Source organism: Populus nigra, chromosome 5 (assembly GCF_951802175.1).
Source record: "Populus nigra chromosome 5, ddPopNigr1.1, whole genome shotgun sequence".
Lineage (NCBI taxonomy): Eukaryota > Viridiplantae > Streptophyta > Magnoliopsida > Malpighiales > Salicaceae > Populus > Populus nigra.
Genome location: NC_084856.1, coordinates 20,864,348 through 20,888,756, shown reverse-complemented (window position 1 = coordinate 20,888,756; position 24,409 = coordinate 20,864,348). Strand labels below are relative to the sequence as shown.

Genomic DNA, 24,409 nt, shown 5'->3' with positions numbered 1-24,409 from the left:
AAAGAAGATCAATGTCAACATGGATTTACATCTCATATCTATGATTCAAGTCATGAGATGATAATGACTGCATCGGAAAAAATAACAAAGTCCAACCTTTAATAATTTAATATCGAAGGCTGAAAAAAAAATAATTTTTAAAAATAAAAAAAACCAATAAAAAAAAACGAATTTGACATAAAAGTAAAAAAATATAAAAGTTTTCTTTTTTTAATTTAATTTACTATGACCCTGCATGATATTAATGAAAAAAACAAAATAAAAAGACCGAAAAACCCCTTAATCTAAGCTATAGATTTTTTGGTTCTAAGAATACTTTAGTGATTACATTATTCTAAGAAGGATAAAAAACAAAAAATACAATTGCCCAAACGGTTAAGGAAATTCAACCTTTAAGGGTATTTTAAATATTCCATTATACAAATAAAATATTAAATGACTTTTCTACCCCTATTCTACCGCCTTTTAATCTTGTAATAACAAATGTACCTCTAGAAGCATGTTCTAAGTGTAAAGGGTAAAATAATAATTTTATTGTGCAAGTTCACAGTGAATTGTGAGGGAGTCCATAGTGGAAAGACCATATCCTATCCGCATAATATTACTTACGAGTTTTGACAACCTCACTTGATTTTGTTGGTGCTTTGTTTTTTAATATTTTTTTTTCATTGATTTTTTTTTCTTGATTTCATCGTTCTACGGTTTGATTCTTGGAATTTAATGATTATTTTTTTTAATTCTCTTTCTATTATGTCGATTTGTTGATATTTTTTTCTTTAAAATACAATGACAACGCTTTGGTATCGTTTTTTTTTACTCTATAAAGAAATCGCTCCGGCCCGCGACAAATCGTGACTATCAATCTAGTAGTAAACTAGATGCAATTTCATTGTTTTAAAACTTAACCCAACCTAGAGGGTTACCTTATAACCCGAGTGACTCGAGCCCAGGCCAAGTCAGGTTCCAATAAAAATAGAAGTATAATTGATCTAGTATGACCCAATCAAAAACTAGATTAACCTGCAACTTGATCAATTTAAAAAAAAAACTCGATCAAAACTTGTGATATGGGATTATGAATCGAGTTTAAAAACTATGATAATTTTAAATATGTTTCGTGTGGATAAGATATTCAAATCACTGATATCACTTATATAATTTATATAATTATAATTGCTTATGTATCAATGCATTTAAATCTTGATAGATAATATATTTTATCATCTAATAAAAAATTAAAACAAGCATACAGTCTAAAAAGAAAAAAATAATAATATTTGAAATTGAAAAACAAATATGATAAAATTTTGTTTATTAAGAATTTTAAATTACATCTTCGTTCTACCGAATTTATCAGAAATTAAATGAAGAAAGGGATCACTGCTTTTCTATTATTGGGATAATCCTCTCCAAACTTCTTCAAATACCATTTGTGATGGGCGCATGCTCTGGGCACCAAGTTGGAACATGTAAAGAGGAAAAAACTAAACCCAGCCCAAGACCAGGTCATCACCGCCCAACCAAGCCACTCCACCATTTCTCCAAAGTAGTTTGGACAGCTAACCAACTCAAACCACCCTCCTCTTGGCACCTTATATCCACCACCTTCCCTCTTCAAACCCAACAACACCGTATCGGCCCACATATTAATCCTCATTCCCCACAGAAAAACCACCAACCCACCGAAAAACTTCCACCAAAACAAACCTCCATCACTGTTGTAATCATGTTTATAGTGAGAAACCCACCTAGTCTGCAAGTAAGTATTCAGTACTTGAAGCGTAAATGCAAGAAGGACCATACTCGCCGAGACAGCACTTGTGGTTTTGGTATTCTGTTGAGTGGTACTGTGGTAAATGCGGAGTGGGTAGATGCAAGTGCGGTGGAAATAGTGGAGGAGATAAGGGGACATGAGAAGTAGAGCTTTGGGATTGGTGAAGTGTTGGCCTAAGGGAAAAAGGAGGAGAGGAAGCAAAATGGAGGGGGTTTCGAAGAGAAACCAAGCCAAAGGTGGAGAGACTGTGAAACCCCATCCTAGACGGTGGTGCCTGCCGTATGGGAGTTGAAAGAACTTTAGGGCAACGAAGGTAAGGGGTCCTAGGAGGTAGAAAGTTAGAAGACTGTAGTGGAAGAGGCTTTGATCTGACAAGGCCATTGTTGTTTGGTGAAGATAGACTGGGAGTGATGATTTACTACGAATATGAAAAAGCAAATCATTTTATAGAAGAAAAAAGATTCGAGTACAATCATGCATAAGTGTTTGTGTTAACTGGTGGAGGTTGAGTTTTGTGTGTGGCATTACTAAAAAAACTACAAAAAACAAGAAAAAATAATTTTTTTAATAGTTGAGTTTTTTTATATAATGAGATTGTACCAAATCTCTACCTAACCACACAAAAGCTAAAACAAACAGCTATAATTGGATAATTAGATTGTTGAAATTAATATTTTATCCTACTAGTTGATAATCCTGCAGTCATTTTGTAGTTTCTATATTGAATTGTTGTGCTCTAACACGGATCCTCCTTAAGATTCCCTAACAACAGGTCTACTGATCATCCAAAAAGAGCCCCACCCCACTAATTATAATTGTCAACTTGATCGGCTATTTAAACATTATAGAATTGATTGTAAGCAGGTGATTGGCGATAATCAAACAGAAACTGAGCCCCGGTTATTTTACAGATCTTCCAAGGATCCATCGCGTGAGGAGTCATGATAATGCAAGTTTCACACAGAATTCAACCAGAGAACTCAACCATAAAATCCAAAGTCTCACATTGAATGGTGTTTGATGGAACTCGACCAACATAATATAACATCATAATACTAAGAAATTCAACCATTGGCTCATCGTATTCTAGCAAGCCACAACTCAGTCCAAACAGGCGAAACCACACCAAAATTGCCAGTAGAAACAGATATTGTATTGAAGGGAAAGCAGGGGAGAAACTGAAACCAAAAAAGGTAAACTACACAACAATTCAGCCTAATTCCTTTTATCCTTGTTTCGCCTAGATGAAACAACTGTCCATCCATCTTCTGATTGAGCCTCCTTGGCCCTTGGCACATTGACTGGCTTGCTTACTGGATACATCTTCGATTGGAATTCTGGTGCGTCCACCATCATGTTCGATTCATCATCACCCATTTTATCATCATTGCCGCTGTCCTCAGAATCATCATCACTGTCCACAGCCTATGAAACAATAAGAAAGAACAATCAAGAGAGAAAAAAAAGCTAATGAAAATCATTATTATTTTGTTCTTGCATGTAATTGGTGATACTTGTCAATATCCAATTTCCTTGTAATGATCTCCCTCTTAGCAAATACCAGAATGAGGCAGCATTTTTATGGACTGCTAGGCACCACAGAGGAAACTAAATAAACGAGCAGCACTATTGCACAACCACAGTGAATTTTAATTTGATCATCAACTAGAAGCTGGAGTCCACAGTACCCTCATCGATGTCATAAGTATGGATTATGGGACAGCAAAACGAAATCTATTTGCTTGGGGGATATTTCCTGAAGCAAACAAGATATCTTCATTTCAAGACATAAACCTTGCAGATGCAGAATTCACACCATAATTACCTGCTTGACATGTTGATGAGCTCTTGTTCTAGGAGCTGCTTCCCTCAATTTCTGAATAGAACTATAATTGCCTTCTAAACATTCTTCATGCATAATCATTAATTTTTCTGCTACCTGAAAAAAAAAATTCATCCTTCATATACAAAACCAGTTTCATTTAAGAAAAGAGAATGCAAAGAAATTCGTTGCCCCTGCAAAATAACCCTACAAGGTTCAAGCTTCATTAAATTGGTACCAGAACAAACAAAACCATTATCAAAGGCAGTTGGACCTATATGGGTGAGTTTTTGAAGAATCATCTACAAAAATTTTACTCACCATAACAATGCATGTAATTAGAAACAGAAGAAGACTGCAATGCTATAAAGAATAAGGGATTACCTCTTCAATGCTGCCATCCTCAATCATGGTATTCAGAGAAAGCATAGCTTCATCCAAGATGCCTTCCAAATCATCAATAAAAAGTGGCTCTGCACCTCAGGTTTTAAGAGAAGTAACATCAGAAATAGAACAAATCAATTGCCATTCATTACAACAGTTACATTAAAGTAAAGAAGAAAAAAAAGCCTAAAAACTTGTCAGTTCAATTAATGTTACAAACTTTTGACAAATTTCGTCAAATTTTACTCAGCTGATCATCCGAAAAATAAAACAAAATCACAAATTTCGGCAATGAAGATCGCAAATCGCAGAAATTCGAGTCTAATTTTCACTAAAATGAAACGAGAAAAGATAAAAACTTTCCATGTGAGTCAGGACTGAGTTTACTACCTTTAGACTGAGTGAACCAAGAGAGGATATCAGAGGCGAGTTGCTCAGCTAATAGGCCTGACCCGCGGCCGCCCCATTCGTTTTCAACGGCGAGTTGCAAAGCTGACCATTTAGAAAGAATTAAACAAATACCTTCTCTGAATTGAGAAATTGAATCTGCTGTTAGTTGTTTTGAGGACCCAATTTGGCCAAATCCTACAGTTAAGCTGCTGCTGCTGCTGCTCTCCATTGTAGATCGTTTTTTGTGTAAAACCCTAATTTCTTTTCCAAGGCTTTAATTAGGAAAGAAGGGGCTTGTTTGGTTTCGAAGATATAGTTGTTCTTTGTAGTGAACAAGTGGAAAGAATAGTTAATTGGGAAAAATACCAAAGAATTTAATTTTAAAGAATAAATTACTAATAAATTATATGAGAGTTTTAAATATCAATAAATTCATTTTTACATTATTTTCTAACAATGTTTAAAAAACTAACATTCAAGTGATTTTATAATAGTTTCATGAATCTCTAATTTCTAATTGATAATGTATTAATTATTTTATGACTGTGATCTACATTTTCTTGTACAAATAATATTTTTATAATTTTTTAAAAAATGTCAAATAAAAATATGAATTTATAGGTGAAAAATATAGTTTCTTAATACTTATAAATCTTGTTTATAATATGTATTTTAAATTTTTTTTATGAATAATATGAATCAATAAAAATAAAAATATATGAATATCACTCATTAATCCCTTCAAAAATTAATTAGAATATTATTGGTGGACAGCTAATATTAAAATTATAAATTTTTTAAATAAGAGCATAACCCCCAAATTATTAAACCCTAATTTTACTAATAATTTTTGTATGGTGAAGTGGTGAGCCATTATTATTGGTGTTTTTTTAATAAAACAATTAATAATAATAATAGTCTAATAATTATTTTATTATTTTTTGTTTTATTGATAAAGATGTCATTTAAGCAGTTAGAGTAAATACATCTTTAGTATAAATTTAAATAGTTACGTCATATCTAAATTGAAATATACACAAAGAAATTATTTTCTTAATATTTCATAAAGATTTGAAAAAAAAAACATTTATTGGTGAACAAAAATTTTATCAGTATATCTTTACCAAAAAAATATCAAATCAAGAAAAACAAATAGGTATAATTTTCTTGAATTCTTAGATGCGTTGAGATGATATGCGTCGACACTAATACGCTCCAATGGAGGCGCGCTGCATTCGGCCAAAGCCAAACTTAAAAGCTAATTGGGTCTAGTTGGTGCTAGACTCAACTACGGTTGAACGCGATAGTATGCCAAGCCTAAACATGTTGGGTCTAACATGAGCCAATCATGATTGGGCTTTGCAATATACCAAGCCCCGAGCGTGTTGGGTTTCGCACTAGTCAGACCCAACCATGATTAAGCTTGGTAGCGTGTCAAGCCTCTAGCGCGGTGAGTCTGACCACTACCAGACCTAAAGGTTGCTATGTCTGGCACTAACAAGACCCAATCACTTTTGGGTTTGACCGCACTAGTCCTATGTTTGGATCTGGTAGATGGTGTCAAACCTAGCGCTTGGGTTTGATAGATGGCTTTAGGCGCAGACGACATTTAGGTCTAGCACCTGCCAGACCCAACTCTTAGGTCTGACAGGTGTTACCAAGCCTAGTAGCTTGGCCTGATACACTGCCAAGCCAATGAGGTAGGCCTGACGAGTGTTTCCTGAAAGTGTCGAGCTCAAGAATTTTTTTCGTCACAGCTCGAGCATGACCGAATTCGCTACACCCACGAATTCAAACATAATACATGAATTTATCATCATCAATTCTATAGATTTTTACATAAAATCTTAGAGAATCTATTTCTCAATAATTAGACTTAATTAAACAAACAAGCCCGCACTCCGTCATAACCACTAGGTATATTAAAGTTTTTCATAACCCGCCATGTCTCTATCTTTTTTATGGATAAAATGAGTGGATTACAATTTATAATACAACTTAAAATATCACAAAGATAAAATTATATACCAGTCACTTTCTCCATAAAAGACAAGACTTATGGCATAAGATATTTAGAACAAAAGTTTATAATTTTTATTTTTTACTGTATATATATATTTAGAGCTTCTCTCTAGAATATTATTGTATTTTTTTCTTTAAAAAAATAATTATTTAAGTATCAGAAAATCCTTACCTTTATTAAAAGAGTTTTTTATAAATATTAGATACAAGACACCTTAATCTATTATGTATTAAGTATAAGTTATTTTTTTTTTTTTTTTTTTTTTGATTTACGTGGGGTGTCCGGGCCAGCTTGCGCGCACCACGACTATTCCCCACGGCCCACTGGACATCCTGCAAGCCCAGGGGCAGGTTAGGCACCGCGGGGGTGACAGGCGTGCACATAGAGGGTCGAACCCGGGACGGGGGCGGAACAAGTCACACGGTTGACCACAGCAGCTAGGCCCTCAAGTATAAGTTATCAATCAAAAGAATAGATGAAATTCTATTAATTAATCAATTATACAATCCGAAACTCTGTCGCTAAACTACTCGGATTTCTAGTACTTTACCATTTATCATCAAATTACACTTCAAAAATACAGTTATTATTTCCCGATGATCTAATTGTTTAACCAAGCACCACCATGGTAGCCTAGAATATTTCCCGATGATCTACTGGACCGAGTCATCATCTTTGCACGTAAATGCCATGTGTCTCTTGTCACCTCCATGAATTTCTGTCCAGAACAAGCACATGGGATTTAGCAAATCATCTCAAGATCAGCCAAGTGTTTCTGTAACATGAAGATGTCTCTCCAAATCTCTCCACGTTTCACTTCATAATTAACTAAAACGTGTCCAAATCTTGCTTGCTCTCAAGAACGTATAGCATGGCCCTTCATTACAATTGCCTGAATGAACAAGAAACAAGGAAAGGAAGAAACCTTAATTATTACAAACCTTCAACACGAAGTACCAATCAATCATATAGAAAATGAGCCAACGACAGCAACAAAGGCCTCAAGAACCCATCAAGTATGGAGATGTGTTTTCTGTGGAAGGTGAGCTTGCTAAGAAGCCAGTGGCTCCAAGAGATGCTGCAATGATGCAGACAGCAGAGAATGCATTGATGGGGCAGATTCAGAGAGGTTGTGCTGCCTCAATGATGCAATCTGCTGCTATGAGAAATGAGAGAGCTGGGTTTGTTGGTCACAGTGATGTCAATGATGTTGCTAATTATCAGGGAGTGAGTGTCACTGAGACTGAGATGCCTGGGAGGCGTATAATAACAGAAGCAATTGGTGGTCAGGTTGGTTGCTTTCTCTTTTTTATCTTCCTTGTATTTGTATAAAACACAGAGGATATTTCGTAATTTTGATTTCATTTTGCCCATAGTTTCTATAATTTCAAGAATGAAATTCAGTCAGTGCTGATATATTAATTATCAGTGATTTATTAATATTATTTTTTATATATATATAATTAACAGATTGTTAGGGACTTTGATCAAAGGGCTCCATTAGTGCAGTCACCACCACCCTTATTCCAACAGGTTGATGCTGGGATCACAATTGGTGAAGCACTTGAAGCCACTGCCCTATCATGTGGGCAGAAGCCTGTTGAATGGAGTGATGCAGCAGCAATTCAAGCAGCTGAAGTAAGAGCCACTGGCCTGACAACCATTACTCCTGGTGGAGTTGCAGCCGCGGCCCAGTCAGCAGCAACCATCAATGCAAGAATGACGAAGGACGAGGACAAGACAAAACTGTCAGATGTTCTTGCAGTAAGTGCAAAAACAAATGACAATTAGCTTAGTGTGATTAAGGGAGCCCCAATAACATAAAATTTGTTGCAGGATGCAACTTCAAAGTTACCAGCAGATAAGCCGGCGACGAGAAAAGATGCTGAAGGGGTGACAGGAGCAGAAATGAGGAACGATCCATTCTTGACTACACACCCTGCTGGTGTGGCTGCTTCTGTGGCTGCTGCTGCAAGGCTCAACCAGCAGAATAACACTAAAAATAAGAAAGAATCTTAAGTAGCTAGAGATTTATTTTTTGGTATAATCATGCGTGCCTGTTATTTCTGATAGGCTATGAAATAAATTACTTGATAGTCAAGTTTTGTTACCTTCTGCACTGCATGGTTCTGCATGATTGCGTCTGGGATAAAGAAAGGAACGGATTAATAAGTTCTCCCTCTCTCTGTTCTCGTTATCTCCCATGTCCTTCTGTCTTTTCGAGACATTATATGAATTGAGGAGCACTAAATCATCATCAAAACGATATGAGCAGCATTACTGAATGATCAGCGTTCTGTCTTAAAATGATCAGTGGCGAAAGAGACTAAATGCCATAGCAAAATGGTGTCACATTGATCTCTTGAATCTTGGAACTCTCTTAATTCTTTTGCAGACGAGGATTTAGCACCCCTCGAAGAGTGCAGATCCTCGTGTAAATTAGGTCATGATTTTCAATTGTGATTAGCATCGCTAATGCCAAAATAAATTTCAAGTCTCGTAAAATTAATCTTGATAGGCAACATTAATTTAAGAGGATGAAAGAATTTATTTCAAGGGAGCACAGATGCTGTTTCCGAGTGGATTGTCAGACGATCCAGTTCTTGAAGGACGTAGGTTGTTTCTTCAAGGCTTCTTGTTGGCAGCGGACGTTCACCTGCAGGAACAAATGCATAGTGCAACAAGCATAAAGAAGTGGAGAAAACAAATAAGGTGCTGAAAATTTGCAGAGACAGAACTGAAGCTACATGCCTAGGTCATTCTCATCAATCAAAAATCTTTAAAAGATGCATACACATCTGGCCAAAAGTACCACGATTGAGATTTTGCTGACTTCAGATCTTGTCATGTTCCAGTCACTGGCTTCATCATAACTGAAAACACATAACTGGTAAATCAAAATCCTGAATGAAACAAACTTTTTATCAGGCTATATTGGAAAACGTTAGGGAAAAATATTTATTTTAATCTCTGTAATTTATAAATTATAGATGTTGGTTCCCTTTGCTTTCTAAAATTAAAGGAAAAAATTAATGTTGGTTCAAAACTTTTGTTTTTTTTATTTCTTGGCCCTTGTTAGAGAGATAAGAGAAAATCATCGAAATTCAATGCTAAAGAGAAAGAATTTATGTTAGCTCCAATTACAACCATAAAACAGTTGAAATTGGTGTTAAATTGTTTTTCTTAATGAGCAAAGTTTACATTAAGAGTTTTTTTACCTTAAAATTTCCAAAAAAAAACAAATATGATCTTGGTAAGATTTTTTATTTTAAGTTGATTTCAGGTTTAGAACAGTTTTATGGGTTTTTTTTACTCCAAGAATGAGTTTATAAAGTTACTTATTATGTTTTATAAGTGTTTTGGGTAAACAATAATTTAAAAATTCAATTATAGGATCGAAAAAACCATAGGCCTATTTTTCAGCTCCTCTGGTTGCTAGAAAATGAGTAATACAAACAATTAAAAAAAAAAACATGATGAACATCATATGCAAAATAGGCACGTAGGCCATAACAAAATAGACCAAGCCCAACAACACCTAGCTTTTTTTTTAATTATTTTTTTTATTTAGATTAATACCTCTTCTCTTTTTTTTTTTATCTTATTTAGAAAGTCTCTTTTAAATGACTATTTTTTTTTGTTATTTTGTACACATTTAATTTTTGAAGAGGTTTTTCGATTCTTCTATATGTTTTTTTTTTATTTTTTGCATAAATAAACTCTATTTTAAAAATAAAAATATTTATTTTCAAATAATATTTCTAATATATAGCCTTATATAGTATTGTTTTTCCTTTTATTTTATATTCAATCAATTTAATATGTGTATTTATTTCTATTATTGCTTGATTGAATAAAAAAATTTGTTTTAATAAATAAATATAACAAACACAACCAGATAAATATCCCAATAAAATTAAATGTCTTGATCTACACTGTCTTCCACTTATTAATACATATAGTTCTATAAATTTTTTCCAATAATAAAGGTCAATAAATAAATAAATAAATAGGCGATGCAACAACAATATTTAATATAACGCATGGGCATACCAAACAGCAACACATTCCTGAAGAAGAAACCAGAGCAACCTACACAAAAACACAAAGATTGTGCATTTGAGATTGTAGGACGAAATAGTAAAAGGAAATGGTTTTTACTTCCTCAGGTGTTAAATGGAAGAGAAAAAAAAGACCAAAGACAGAGGTAAAGCAACAAAAAAATCCCAAAAGCTTCCCTAATCGAACTCAAAGTCAAGAATTCGAGGGGAAAACCCATTGAATTGACAACGTGCTCAATCTTGGTCTCTGGCATTTAAATCCTTCAATCTTAGGCCTTGATTAGACGTAGATCTAGAAGCAACAGCATGTATCTCACGTTGTTAACAACATTTGTCTTTATTTATTAGTGTTCTCCAAAATTTGTGTAGCATCTCAAGTATCGTATGTCATCTTTTCTGCCTCTTCCCTAACGGAATCAAACAGCACAGAAGACAAATAGCGCTCGCCAGCGCTGGGGAAGATCACCTGCATGAAAAGCAAAATGCATGACTAAGTAAATGGAATTGGATTTGGTGTGTGTGTGTGTGTGTGTGTGTGTGTGATACTAAATTACAAGGCAGTTCAAGTGCCAAATTTAAAGAAGAAAATCACACTGACGACGATGAGTTTCCCAGCATTTTCTGGCCTCTTTGCCACCTTTATTGCCGCGGCTGCTGCAGCACCAGATGAAATCCCTACCTGTGTGGGAAAAGAGATAAAAACAATTTCATAATCTGTATCATAAGGTGAAAGCAAGGTGGACCGAATGCAAAGTCTCTTGTGATAATAGAAAAGGGACTGTCATTTTTGAAGACCATCAATGATAAGTATTAAACTTGTTCAATGAATGCTAGCAAGAATACTTGATACAGTGCACTGTCTCGACTAGAATTTTCTTATCAAAACTATATAAGCTATGTACTCTACTCTGCATTGTTAGTGTGAGCCAATAAATCACTGAGAAATTGCAGAGAATGATTGAGAGTCCTTTGCCCCTTGTCTTTATACAAAACAACAACACAAATGAGATAGTACTTGTCAACTTACCAGCAAACCTTCATTCAAGGCAAGCAGTTTAGCAGTTTCAATGGCTTCCTCACTTGACACCTAAAGAGTCCAAGCAACGCTGAAGTTAAAGAAAGTAATATGTTCATATCGTTTTTGTTTTAAGAGAGTTTCTCCTCTTCTGTAATATCAGAACAAGAAAACTAAAACCAGAAAAAAGAGTTCCCCAAAGAAAAAAACTCCCTTTTAGACTAGGCCTTAGGTCCTCAAATGCACAAGAATTACAGTCAAATAAGCATCAAACTGTGATGTCTAAATGACCAAGAAACTAATCCAATATTAAAGTTGTGGGGGTGGCGTAGCCACTCTGGGTTGCGATCATGAACCTGGTAAAGACATGGATGCAAGGCCAAAGAAAAAAATTGTGCTCCATAGAAAGGGTCCTGCCAAGGTCAAACCTAGAATGGGATCTTGGATAGTTCCCTGGGTGAACTGATTCTTGAACATTGAAAAAGGATATAACAGGACTGCAGCTCAAGCAGATGATTATGTATGTTCAATTCAGTGAAAGTGTAATAAGAAGGGATTTTATACTTACTTGAACAACTTCATCAAGTAAGTCAACATCCAATACAGGAGGGACAATACCAGCACCGATTCCTTGGATATGATGTGAACCTTTCACAAGTGAAAATACGTCAGTAATTAAGGTCAACATTTGTGGATTTTACCATCTTAGTTAAAAGTTAAAATGCAATCAGATCAGCAGCACATCTCCATGATCAACTAGATGACTAACAATATGCAAATTTATCACTACATAGTGGTCTTGGTCAGTTAATCAACAGTGAACATCTAGTTTGGTAATCAATCTATGCTTCCTCTTCTTCTAAATACAGAAACAGTAAATTTGTGAAAATCTGAATTACAAGTTTCCTTGAGCAGTTTTAAATAGCTATAAAATAGAGAATGGCATAGAGAGTTCCCACCGGGTTTTCCTCCATGCAAGACTGGACTTTCTGTTGGTTCTACACCGTACACCTAGACATAAACAAGTGAAAAGTATCATTAACATAGCCAGTCACCATGCTGTCTTGTTCTATCTCTCACAAACCAAACAGAAGACTACCTTAATCTCTGGATTTTTTTCTTTAAGGAACTTCCCAGCTCCAGTTACTGTACCACCGGTCCCTATACCAGCAACAAATGCATCGACTTTCCCTCTCGAGTCCTTCCATATTTCTGGGCCTGTGGTTTCATAATGGATCTGCTTAAAAGATAACAAACTTAGAGATGCAGCATTCCAGTATCCATTTCCTACCACAAGATGTTGTCGCATAGAATACCTGTGGATTGGCAGGATTTTCAAATTGCCGAAGCATATAGCCATCGGGAGTATTATTTAATATCTCAACAGCCTTGTCAAGAACCCCTTGAAAGCCCTTGGCTGGATCTGTGAGGTACACCTCGGCTCCTAAAGCTCTCAGCACAATTCTTCTCTCAAGACTCATTGTCGCTGGCATTGCGAGGATAGCCTTGTACCCCTTCACTGCAGCAATAAATGCTACTCCAATGCCAGTGTTACCACCGGTAGGCTCAATGAGCACAGTCTGCAAAGAATTTGATGGTACATGGCCAGAAAAGGGTTAAGGAAAATTATACGTTTCAAAATTCAAAATATAGCGATCGCGATCACCTATCCAAACTATTCACGCATAAGTACGCATCACTTAAAAAGGAGTAAAATTCCACAAACATCCATTCTCAATATTTCAGAAATCTAGATAGGTCTGATGTGAGGTTACCTGGCATCATGGACTTGAAATGGACTCTAATAGTATATCACAATTCTTACAAAACATCTATAGCTAATTAGCTATGGAGGACTCTACAACTAACCTTGCCTGGCGTAATAAGGCCCTTATCTTCTGCATCTTTGATCATGCTATGTCCAATCCTACATGTCACAAAATGATTAATGAAACGAGCCGGGTCCAATACAAGATATCAGAATAAAAAAATAAAACCAGTAAATAGAAACTTAAGGGAACAAGTCGCATGCCTGTCTTTAACACTGGAAAGAGGTTCCATCATTTCTAGCTTGGCAGCGATTCGGGCTACGCAGCCATCCACAACATTGTTGAGATATACCATCGGCGTATTTCCTATTAACTGCAGAAACACTTCAGAAATCAGAAAGGAAACAAACTAACAACAACAACAACAATCATCCCAAACTAGAATGTAAAGTAATCATGAAGAAAAATGACCTCAGTGACATCTTTCTTAATTGCACAATTGTCCTCCATTTTTCCTACACAACCTGGAAACAGATTAAAAAAAATGTGAGATTGAAGAAACTGTGCAAGAAAAAAAATTCAAAACTTAACAGTCACAAACATTCCTCTCATCAAAATGATCTCTTCAATCAGTTCTATAAAGGCAGACTGCAGGCTTGTAAGTACATGTTATTAAGTAGTTTTACATGGCAGTAAAAAAGCTGGAATTTAGGACCTAAAAACACAGTTAAGCAAACAACAAAACATTTTAATAAGGTGGTAAACTAGAAAATTAAGCAGGCAATTTCGCTATCATATATAAAACTAATCACTAAATGGATATAGCTCCTGACAGTATAAGACTTCACAAAAAGATTAATAGAAAGGAAGCACACAATACTGAAAATTACTCCAATTATTAGATAGATACTTATAATCACCAAAAGCTTTTAGTCAATATCACAAGGGAAAGATATCTCCAAGCCTAAGGGATTTTAGAAATCTAGTAAGCTTGAAAGGGATGCAGAGTTGAAGAAAAACCTACCCAAAGGTCCCTCAAAAGTCATATGATATGCTTGTGAGTGCAAAAAAGGAGGACGAAACAGTGAAATAACTTTGAAATGTCAAATACAGAAACCATAAAAATTGCAGGTTTTGATCCAATCTTGTCAAACCCCCTTTGTGTCAAGCACCATTATCAGCAGCAGAGAAACGTCAAACTTTCCTATTCCAGTAATTGACAACAACACCACATATACTGACAACCACAGGGGGTCTAAGCATGTTATGTGTCTATTTACAAGGATAGAATAATATTTTTTTATTTTTAAAATTTTATTTTTATATTAATATATTAAAAAAATTTTATTAAAAAAAACAAAGAATGTTAGATTTTTTCTCGAAAATAGTGGTCTTAGCACCGTAGAATCTTTATCTCCAGAAGGCCAAGATATAATCAGCAACATGTGAAATGGAGCTGGCTGTGTGCCTTGGGATGATAAATAGATACATCTACATTCAGAAACTCTGTCATGCATAGATACATACACACACACACATCCACATACAAGAGATTGTCCTTTTCTTTTGAACAGTTCCCGTGTTTTCTTGATTCGAAGCAGCGTACTGGGATGCTTATATGTATATATATTTTTTAGTTTTTTGCAGATGTTGATTATGAATATATTCATTTTTTCTTTGTAATATCTTATGTCTCTATCATGAACCTTGAGATATTTAGGGAGACAAGTAGCAGTCAGGCCCTCCTCTCTAGTCCTTATGCTGGTTTTCAATTAGGTAAATTGAGATATTTAGGGAGGCACGATATTTTCCATCTCCATTGTTAATATGACTGCTGCATGGCCGCTTTGAAAAGATGAAAGAGAGATTGAATTTGCTGGAATGAATATATTATTGCTCACATCATGTATTTATACAAAGAGACTTCTAAACATCCTTACAAGTCAAGAATCAGTTGTCTTCCTACATATATATACAGATTATCTATTCTATTCCTAATATGGAAGATGTGAATTTCATAACTCTCCCCCTAGAGTGAATATCCTGCACCTCTAACTAGAGGTGATCATTTTTTGTTCGGTCCGGTTTTTATATAAAAAAAAGATAACCAAATTGAATTAAAAATCAACCGAAACCAGTTCAAACCAACCAGTTTCAGTTCGATTCGGTTTTTTTAAATAAAAACCGGTTTGACTCGGTTTTTTCCAGTTTTTTCAGTTGAGGTTCGGTTCAGTTCGGTTTTTTCAATTTCATGCTTATAAAACCAAAACCAAACCGAACTGGTCGGTTTTTTCAAAATTTTAATCGGTTATTTTCACGGTTCGGTTTTTTCAGCTATTTTTTTTCCAATTTTCTCGATTTAATCGGTTTTTCAGTTTTTTTGCTCACCCTGCCTATAACTTATGAATCATAGGAATAAAGATTTCTTTCCCTAAGGGTTCTTCAAGACATATGCTAATTGATGTGCACAATTTACACATCCTGAAGTCACGGAACCATCTTGGACCTTGTCTCTAATGCCTAATTCTCACATGAAAAATGAAAAACTAGGTTGGTTACAATGTATAAGACAACGTTGTTGTCGCAATATAGCAAGGCAAATTCATAATGTGAAAGTCCCAAGTTCCTTAATAGATATTGGAGCCATGTCAACTCACAGCAGGCTTCTATAATTACATGATATTCGGCCTCTGTGGAAGAGATTGAAACTGTTTTCTATTGTTTCAATCTCTAAAATATGAATGAAGGTCCAAGAAAGACACAATAACTTGTAGTAGATTTCCTAATGAGTGGACAACCTGGCCAATCCAAGTCACAGTAAGCTCTCAACTTGAAATCATTATTCGAAGAGAAGAATAGACCTTGGCCAGGTGCACCTTTTAGATATTGGACAACCCAAAGAGTTGCTTCCATATGAAGTTTTCGGGGTAGGTGCATAAAACTACTCAAAACATGTACAACTAGGGGTGTTCACAGTCCGGTTCGGTCCGGTTTTAACCCAAAAATACAACCAAACCGGAAAATAATATTTTTTATTAATACAACCCGGACCGAACCGAGAACCGGTTCAAACCGAATCGGTTTTGTTCGGTTCGGGTCGGTTTTTTAGCAAAAAAAACCGGATTGTTCTATGGTAACAGTGATAACCATTGTTCACTCGCTTCCCCTTCCTCTTTCAGATGATGTTAAGAAATATTTGTATATTAATAATCAAACTATACAATAATCAAACCGGACTGTTCTATGGTAACAGTGATAACCGGACTTTATACCCTGCACAATGGACCATTTGCCCTTCTCACAGGTAACCGGGAAAGAGTATACAAGGCCAGGTTGAATCCCACAAGATCCATCAGAATATACCCCATGGAAACCCATGTTTCCTGAAAACAAGATACAAGGAGAAACAAGATAAATTAACCAAAAGGGATGTCTTACGATCTGCAGATCTGCAGGGAGAGCTTGGATAACCATTGTTCACTTGCTTTTGGGGAAAGGGGAAGGGGAAGGGGTGGCTGAGAAGGGAAAAGAGGGAAAGGGGAAGGGGGAAAGGGAAGGGGAAGGGGAAGGGGAAGGGGGTGGGGCGGCTAAGAAGGGTGAAGGGGAAAAAGGGAAGGGGGAAGGGGGAAGGGGAAGGGGAAGGGGAAGGGCGTGGGTTGGCTGAGAATGGGGAAGGGGGAAAGAGGAAGGGGAAGGGAAAGGAAAGGGAAGGGAAGGCTGGAAAGGGAGAGTGGAGGGGTGGCAGCTGAAAATGAGAAAAGTGATTTAGGGTTAGGAATTGTTGTTTTTATACCTTTTTTAAAACCGGTTCGATTTGGTCCGGTTTAATCGGTTTAAGTTGTTTTAAACCGGAACCGGACCGGACCGGGTGGTTTGTTTTATTTTTTAATCGGTTTATTCGGTTTTTTTTATCGGTTCGGTTTTTTCGGTTAATTTTTTCTTGGTTTTTTCGGTTTAATCGATTAATCGGTTTTTTTGAACACCCCTATGTACAACATATGTTATATATGGTCTCAAAACAGTTAGGTAAATTAATCTGCCGACTAATCTTCTATATCGACCCAGATCTTTAAGCAAGTTGCTCTTGTCTGATAATTTCAAGCCTTGTTCCATAGGAGTATCAATAGGGGTAGCGTCTAACAGTCATGCATCCTTAATGATTTCTAACGCATATTTATGTTGGGAAATAAAAATCCTATTTTTAGAAGCATAAACCTCAATGCCAAGAAAATATTTCAAAACACCAAGATCTTTAAATGAAAATGACTATGCAGAAATTTTTTAGTTGCAGTGAAGGACTTGCCTTGTTAGTGAATAGAGAATGATCGACTTGAGATTGTACATAACCAACGGAGTGAATAGCTTATGAGAACTTGGCGAACCATTGGCGAGATGCTTGTTTCAAGCCATACAATGACTTATGAAGGCGACACTCCAAGGTTTCCTCCCACTGTTACACAAGCCCTGGCAGCAAAGACATATATTTCCTCAAATATGTCGTTGTGAATTTAGGCATTGTTGATGTCCAGTTGATGAAGGGACCAGTCATGAGTTGCAGCCAACACAAGCAAGCAGTAAACTGAGCCAATCTTGGCAGTGGGAGAAAAGGTATCCTAATAATCAACACTTTCGAGCTAAATGAAGCCCTTTGCGACCAATCGGGCTCTGTACCTCTCGATAGAACCATCTGGATGGTGCTTAATTTTATATATCCATCAACAGCCAATCGATGTCTTGCCTGTTGGGAGTGGAGTAAGAGACCAAGTGTCACTGTATTGGAGAGCTTGCAATTCAGAACATATGGCTTCCTACCACTCAGGATGAGCAACGACTTCCAAATAAGAGTTGGGTTCCATGACATTACTAACTTGAGCAACAAAAGAAAGATATGCAGGCTTATATTATGAAACATAATTGGCCAGTGGATAGTATGTACATTTGGTTGGACTTGGCAATAAGGAGGACGATTGGGTGGAGAAAACATTGGAGCATACATAATCATTGAGTTTTACCAGCGGACTAGTATGGCAGCTGAAGCGACGAAACAAAGAGGGTTTAGGTATGGGTACGAGATTGGTTTCAGATGAGAAGAGAGGTGATTGTGGAGACTAGAGGGGAAGATGGTTGAAAGAGGATTCGGGCACCAGAGAGGGTGAAATTGATGGTGGTGATGGACTTGTAGATATAATAAGACAGGAAGAGTCGCAACAATCCATTTGGTTAGAATGATCGAACGGGTTAGATCAAGCAATAGTCTTAGGTCGACGCGTATATGTGCGTAGGATGGCTAGAGGATATGGAGATGTTGGTTCTAACAGAGGAGAGAGGGTAGGCGTGGGTTGTTAATTGAGGGAAGGAGACAACAATGTGGTTGGATGATGATTGTGTGGAGTGAAATAAAAAAAAAGTGTTGTGGGCTACAAGGGGAATTGGGCCAGAATTTGTGTTCGGAGGAGAAAGAACATAGTTGGGTTTGACAAATGCACAAGGAAAAATATTTTTATGGAATCTCACATCGCGGCTAGTGAAAATCTTTTTGGTTGACAAATCAAATAATTTGTATGCCTTTTGACCGATAGGATAACTGATAAAAAGTGAGGGGATGGAACGGTGGTCAAATTTGTGAGAAGCAGGGATATTAGTAGTATAGGCTAAACAACCAAAGACACGAAGATGAGAAAAAGAAAGCGGTTTTGTGTAGAGAAGTTCAAAGGGAGTTTTGAAAGAAAGAACCAAAGAAGGGAGTCGATTGATGATATGTACAGCACTAAGAGTACAACCCCCCTAAAAAAAATTAGGTAGGGAGTTGAGCTTAAAATCTCAAAGCTCGAGCTTCTTATAAGATGTGACAATATTTGCGTTCCATAACCCCATTTTGTTGAGGTATGTAATACAAAAAAGTTGAAAAACAACACCATTATCTTGAAAGAAAGAACGAAAGGAGATAAATTCTCCACCATTGTCACTTTTAAAAATGTGAGTTTCAAATTGAGTGAGAACATAACTAAAGCAGTGTTTTAGAAGTGATTGTGTTTCATCTTTGTGTCGCATTAAGAAAATCCATGTGAAACATGTATAATCATCAACAATAGTAAAAAAGTAATAAGCACCAGAAAGAGAAGGGTCAATAACAACCCGTAATGTTGCAATGAATTATCTCAAAAGGTTTTATAGAAGAAATTACACTAGGACTAAAAGGTAAACGACTTTGCTTAGCTAAAAGACATATAAGGCAAGTATTATTAGACTGAACGAAAAAAATTAAAAACTTATTGGCTATGAAACTTAAATGAGGAGGTGATATATGGCGTAAGCAATTATACCATAGCTCGATGGATGAGATGGTGAGATTGCAGGCCGATCGGTTTGTGGGTGAGGAATAGTTGATCATGAATTTCTTCGTCACTAGTGCCACCAAATAATATAGTCTGTCATGTTGTTTACCAAAACCAATCATCCTCCCCGAAGCCAGATCCTGCAAAATACACCAATAAAAAAAAACATTACTGAACAATTCAGGTCTCTCGTCAGACAACTGACTAATATCAAATCTACTTTGAATGTAGGTACACATAGCACATCATGTAAATACTAGATGGAATTCAGAGGCAATGATCCTTTTGCAACAATATTAGCCTTTTCTCTGCTAGGTAATAGTACAAGAGGTAATGAGCATTTTTTATCTGTCGAAAAATAATTTAAATGATGAAGAAATATGATTTGTAGCCCCACTATCAATGATCTAACTACGAGAAGCGATTTCAGACAAACCTTGATTGGTTACAACATTTGCTTGAGAGCCAGATCCTTCATTTTTGTTGTTAAAAAGTGATAATAGCTGTTTTAATTGAGCCTTCGAAATCCCAACAACTAGTTGTCCATCTCTTTTAGAGAAGTCTTTGGACACATGATTAGCTGCATGCTTATTATTGTTGCTGAAACGTCTTGGGCTTGAATCATACCTTGCTTTTGGGTGGCTTGTTGAATATCCATGCACCTTATAACAAGTTGGACTTAATGGCCTGCTTCTCCACAATAGGAACAGCAAGGGCGTCCTTTTTCAGAGTTAGAACGACGCCTGTCTTGGTTAAATCAGCGTCCTCTATTGAAATATTTTGGGGATTTTTCTTGCGATCAGATATCTTGTGACCCATATGACCCGTCTAACCGCCCAGACCTCTTGTACTTGTCGATAATCCACTAAAATTCCCAGTGGGTTTGTTGTTATTGCTTCGAACCGTCATGGCAGCACTGCCACTAGAATCACTTGCAACATATGTTGAGCTCAAGAGACATTGCTTTTCTTCTTGAGAGTTGGAGGAATATGATTCGGGAACTAAAGCATTAATTTAAACAAAATCATTGCTCCATTATATTTTATTTTTATAATTTCAAATTTTTGGTCACAACATGTAAACCAACCACCATTTGCTCACCCCTAATGAGAACTTCTATTTAATTTTCCACAACATGCACCATTTGCTCACCCCTAATGAGAACTTCTATTTAATTTTCCATAACATGTACTTTCCATACAAATAAGACCAACAAGAAGCAATCATTTGTCAAATCTAAACCATATTTATCCAGAATTACCTGTGTGGTGATATGCGGAGAATGAATTGTTCAGTCTAAAGCTGCTAGAGTTTCCAACACCTATACTTTTTAAAAAATAAACTTATAAGTTGTGAACACCATCTATTTCTAACAAATAATAAAAGTAACCCACATACCAAAACCCACGATGGCCCTAGAACATTGTGCAATCGATGAGCAACATTGAAGAGGGTTCTTAAGGCCAACATTGCATGAGCAATTGAAATAAACTATATATATATATATATATATATATATATATATATATATAGAATCAAATAGCATTGTCACAAGGTGCGCGACTTCGGGGGTGAAGACGAGCTTTTTATGCCTCATGAGGAGATATTGTTGTTGGGAAGGAAAAGAGTTTTGAGTTTAATCATAAAATTATGATTAAGATTTAGAAGGCACCACCTAGTATTATGATTATTAGGAACCTACGATCTACGAGAGACTGGACAATGGACTGGTTGTGCAAGAGAAAGACACTTACCCCCAGTGCACCCTACCTAAGGTAAGATGCATTATTGTTTGATTGTTTTTTTAAATCGAGTTTCTATTTGTTGGTTTTTTTCTAAAGTTTAAAGCAAATCTCCCTTCGTAAGAAAGTCTCTACCTCATCGGGTTTAATCCTAACCATTCTAAAGTCTAAATTTTAGCATCACATTTATTTTATACCTTGTATCTTAAATACCTGAGGGTATACTCTATTGTGTAGTTTTACACCCCCACAGATATTAAAATCTACATCTAGATCCTAATAAAAAAATGATTGATAAATAATTTGACATTTTGGCCAAATTCTAATGGATAATCATAAATTGGTTATGATATCTATTTTTTTTGCTTTTTGGAAACATGAGAAAAAAAATGCAATTTTTTTTAAAAATATGCTTGGAAAACTATTTAGGATTTGACTGTATGCATGGAAACAAAATATTTTTTGTTTTTTTGAAAAGGAAAATTAATTTAAAAGTTTTGACATTTTTTTTAATTTTTTAGAAATATTTCATAGAAAACCGGGTATTTTAATACTGGATTTGTATCTTACAATGTAAAAATACAACCCAATATTAAACAAAATTGAAAGAAAAACATGCAAGAAAATCACAAATTTTTGAAAGGATTTTTTAAAAAAATTTTGGTTTTTTTTAATATTATATTATTATAAAATATGGGGGTTAGGTCGGTCTAGCTAATTAGGCCAAGTCCAGGAAAGTTGGGTTGGGTAGATCTCTTTTTTTCTTTTATTTTTTGGGTCGAGCTCAGGAAATTTTGGTTTAGCAGATCTGTTTTTTTCTTTTATTTTTTTTGGGTTGGGCCCGGCCTAGCCATTTACGCAGGGCCAGAACTGGACCTGATTTTGGACCCGATTTTCTTCATGCCTTGGCCATGAAATCCACCCCTATTTATAGGGGATAGAAGAGGGCAATCTTGTCTTCACTAGAGAAAAATTACACCCCTGATTGGTTTCAAACTTTTAATTTTATGCAATTTTGCCCCGGACAAACTTCAACATCAACCCCGTATTTGTGCGCCCTTTTCAATTTAGTCCTTGGTCTCAAGTTTCATCAATTTAACCCCTAATTGACCATTAAACTTTTAATTTCTTCAATTTCACTCTAGTGTTTGTTAATTAACTCCTTATAATTCAGCGCATTTTACAAATTGGTCATTGGCTGCGAAATGTTTCAATTTGACCCTTAATTGACCCCAAAACTTTATTTTTCTTGCAATTTTGCCCTTAATTTCAATCAATTAACTCAGTAAAAATTAAATTTGGTCTTCTAAAATTCAAATCTTCTAAATTAAGCCAGAATTGCGTTTCCAAACTTAATTTTTCACCAATTAAGCCCCTAATAAAATTAATTTGACCCATTTAAAGTATAATTAAGTTCTTGCACTTAATCAAATCCTTCAATTGGATCTAAATTAATTCTTAAACATAATTAAACTTCAATTTAGCCCATAATTAAATCAAAGTAGCCTATTAAAAATTTAATTATGTCCTTAGATTTAATTTTTATGCAACTTCATCCAATAATCATTTAATTTGACCTTGAATTTGCATTGTTTCTCCATTTTTAGGCAATTGGGATACAAATAGATCTCGAATTTCCTCCAAAATTGCAGCTTGATTTTCCCATATGTTTGAGATCCTCCTCGGCCTGCTTCTCCGCGTCGTCAGTCTATATTTTATTTTTTTATTTTTGTTTTGGAAGAAAAAGAAGTGAATTTGAAGAATAACCCAGAAATGGGCAGCTTGATTTTTCCATATGTTTGAGATCCTCCTCGGCTTGCTTCTCCACGTCGTCACTCTATATTTTATTTTTTTTATTTTTGTTTTGGAAGAAAAAAAAATGAATTTAAAGAATAACCCAGAAATGAATTATGACAAGGATAATTAACTTATCCAATCAGCAAATAAATGGCGGTAACAAGTGTTCCTTTAAGGTAAAACAAGTATGCAACAAACCCTATTCCAAACTAAATACCTGCACATTCTTTTGAGTAAGGACTATGCTATCTCTCTGTTCACCTAATGCCTCGAAACGTGAATTTGCAAAGTGATTGTGAGGTAAGAAATCATATAGTGAAATGTGAAATTACCTCCTCTTTTCTGCTTCATTTGGAGGATTGATTGTGAATTTGCAAAGCGATGCTAGAAAAGAGTTCAAAGGTTCCACAGCTCCACATGCCTGAGAATTAAGTCATGGAAACCATCAAAGTCCATTGTAAGGTAAAGGAATTGATACATTGTTGAAAATCCCACTGTAACTGTAAGAAAAGGATAGAAGACTAATATTTACTTTGGTGAGGTAAGAACTGACAAGGCATTATAAAACAACCGAAATAAACCTACCAGTACCTGAGTGAATGCCTGATAACCCTTCAATATATATTTCCAATACCATAGCCTCTCCTTGCGACCTTCCACATCAAGCATCAAGTCAGATACATGCATGGCTTTAGTTCATTCTCACTATATCCTCTTTTGAAAAAGAAATTTGACAAACCTTGAATGATATGGGACAAAGCATCAAGGATTGTCAACCACAATGAATCAACCATTGCAATGCTGAGAACACTGAGAAACTGCAGTTTAATTCGAGTAATTATTTTTATTAAAATGAGTTTTAATATATATTTTTTATGTGAATGACTAGGGCAAGATTTAATTCGAGTAATTATTTTTATTAAAATGAGTTTTTTTTTTCTTGATGTTGATTTGGTCGAGTTTATACCGGGTCAACTAAATCATAAAAAAACTAATTAGGTCAACTAGGTTTCACTTAATCATTAACTCAGTTTAGATCAAGCACTAAATCTCTGGTTTTTGAGTCAACAGACAAGGTTTACCAACTATACATTAATGAACATGAACGTGTAAGTTCATTTGTGATGCATTACGGAAGCCATCACAAAATCGTTACAAGTCAAAAAATGTGATTCCATTTTCAAACATAGACTGGATCATGTAATGTGCTATGCAAGATCTTCTAAAATTCATCAATGACACCACCTAAGCTGATGCCAAATTAAAACTCATCAGCAAGAATAATCAGGCTTGGATA

The 24,409-nt window shown here is 35.5% G+C and overlaps 4 protein-coding genes across 8 annotated transcripts; 1 reads left to right on the top strand and 3 right to left on the bottom strand.

Annotated features, from left to right (window-relative positions):
- Window positions 1-1,297: 1,297 nt before the first annotated feature.
- Window positions 1,298-2,258, bottom strand: LOC133695285 (steroid 5-alpha-reductase DET2-like). The gene has a single exon (XM_062117201.1). It carries the CDS (start codon window positions 2,153-2,155, stop codon window positions 1,361-1,363), a length of 795 nt encoding a protein of 264 aa, XP_061973185.1. The 5' UTR covers window positions 2,156-2,258; the 3' UTR covers window positions 1,298-1,360.
- Window positions 2,259-2,754: 496 nt separating this feature from the next.
- On the bottom strand, window positions 2,755-4,665 carry LOC133693873 (uncharacterized). Its single transcript, XM_062115227.1, has 4 exons — window positions 4,371-4,665; window positions 3,981-4,069; window positions 3,600-3,713; window positions 2,755-3,199 (listed from the first exon to the last, which is right to left on the bottom strand). Exons 1-4 carry the CDS (start codon window positions 4,597-4,599, stop codon window positions 2,990-2,992), a joined length of 642 nt encoding a protein of 213 aa, XP_061971211.1. The 5' UTR covers window positions 4,600-4,665; the 3' UTR covers window positions 2,755-2,989.
- A 2,703-nt stretch (window positions 4,666-7,368) lies between these two features.
- LOC133694872 (late embryogenesis abundant protein D-34-like) lies at window positions 7,369-8,412 on the top strand. The gene is made up of 3 exons (XM_062116566.1): window positions 7,369-7,683; window positions 7,903-8,157; window positions 8,230-8,412. Exons 1-3 carry the CDS (start codon window positions 7,369-7,371, stop codon window positions 8,410-8,412), a joined length of 753 nt encoding a protein of 250 aa, XP_061972550.1.
- Window positions 8,413-10,289: 1,877 nt separating this feature from the next.
- On the bottom strand, window positions 10,290-24,341 carry LOC133694964 (cysteine synthase-like). Of its 5 annotated transcripts, XM_062116669.1 has the most exons (15): window positions 23,852-24,341; window positions 23,704-23,765; window positions 23,445-23,533; window positions 20,010-20,574; window positions 19,562-19,713; window positions 13,710-13,762; window positions 13,502-13,611; window positions 13,339-13,396; window positions 12,786-13,049; window positions 12,569-12,706; window positions 12,429-12,480; window positions 12,038-12,117; window positions 11,482-11,541; window positions 11,047-11,133; window positions 10,290-10,920 (listed from the first exon to the last, which is right to left on the bottom strand). In XM_062116669.1, exons 6-15 carry the CDS (start codon window positions 13,746-13,748, stop codon window positions 10,828-10,830), a joined length of 981 nt encoding a protein of 326 aa, XP_061972653.1. In that variant the 5' UTR covers window positions 13,749-13,762; window positions 19,562-19,713; window positions 20,010-20,574; window positions 23,445-23,533; window positions 23,704-23,765; window positions 23,852-24,341; the 3' UTR covers window positions 10,290-10,827. The 5 variants fall into 5 exon arrangements, with proteins under 5 accessions (XP_061972653.1, XP_061972654.1, XP_061972652.1 ...); XM_062116670.1 differs by lacking the exon at window positions 20,010-20,574 and having other exon boundaries at window positions 23,698-23,765; XM_062116668.1 differs by lacking the exon at window positions 20,010-20,574.
- Between the last annotated feature and the right edge of the window lie 68 nt (window positions 24,342-24,409).

What these genes read in the sequence shown, in the direction of transcription:
- LOC133694872 (XM_062116566.1), top strand. Translation starts at nt 7,369, where the DNA reads ATGAGCCAACGACAGCAACAAAGGCCTCAAGAACCCATCAAGTATGGA. An exon ending in CAGAAGCAATTGGTGGTCAG is followed by an intron (nt 7,684 to 7,902) that starts GTTGGTTGCTTT and finishes CCATTAGTGCAG; the next exon opens with TCACCACCACCCTTATTCCA. An exon ending in AACTGTCAGATGTTCTTGCA is followed by an intron (nt 8,158 to 8,229) that starts GTAAGTGCAAAA and finishes AATTTGTTGCAG; the next exon opens with GATGCAACTTCAAAGTTACC.
- LOC133693873 (XM_062115227.1), bottom strand. Translation starts at nt 4,599, where the DNA reads ATGGAGAGCAGCAGCAGCAGCAGCTTAACTGTAGGATTTGGCCAAATT. An exon ending in TTGGTTCACTCAGTCTAAAG is followed by an intron (nt 4,070 to 4,370) that starts GTAGTAAACTCA and finishes CCTGAGGTGCAG; the next exon opens with AGCCACTTTTTATTGATGAT. An exon ending in CTCATCAACATGTCAAGCAG is followed by an intron (nt 3,200 to 3,599) that starts GTAATTATGGTG and finishes ATTGTTTCATAG; the next exon opens with GCTGTGGACAGTGATGATGA.
- LOC133695285 (XM_062117201.1), bottom strand. Translation starts at nt 2,155, where the DNA reads ATGGCCTTGTCAGATCAAAGCCTCTTCCACTACAGTCTTCTAACTTTC.
- LOC133694964 (XM_062116666.1), bottom strand. Translation starts at nt 14,284, where the DNA reads ATGACTTTTGAGGGACCTTTGG. An exon ending in TTAAGAAAGATGTCACTGAG is followed by an intron (nt 13,612 to 13,709) that starts GTCATTTTTCTT and finishes GTGTTTCTGCAG; the next exon opens with TTAATAGGAAATACGCCGAT. An exon ending in AAAATCCTGCCAATCCACAG is followed by an intron (nt 12,707 to 12,785) that starts GTATTCTATGCG and finishes TCTTTTAAGCAG; the next exon opens with ATCCATTATGAAACCACAGG.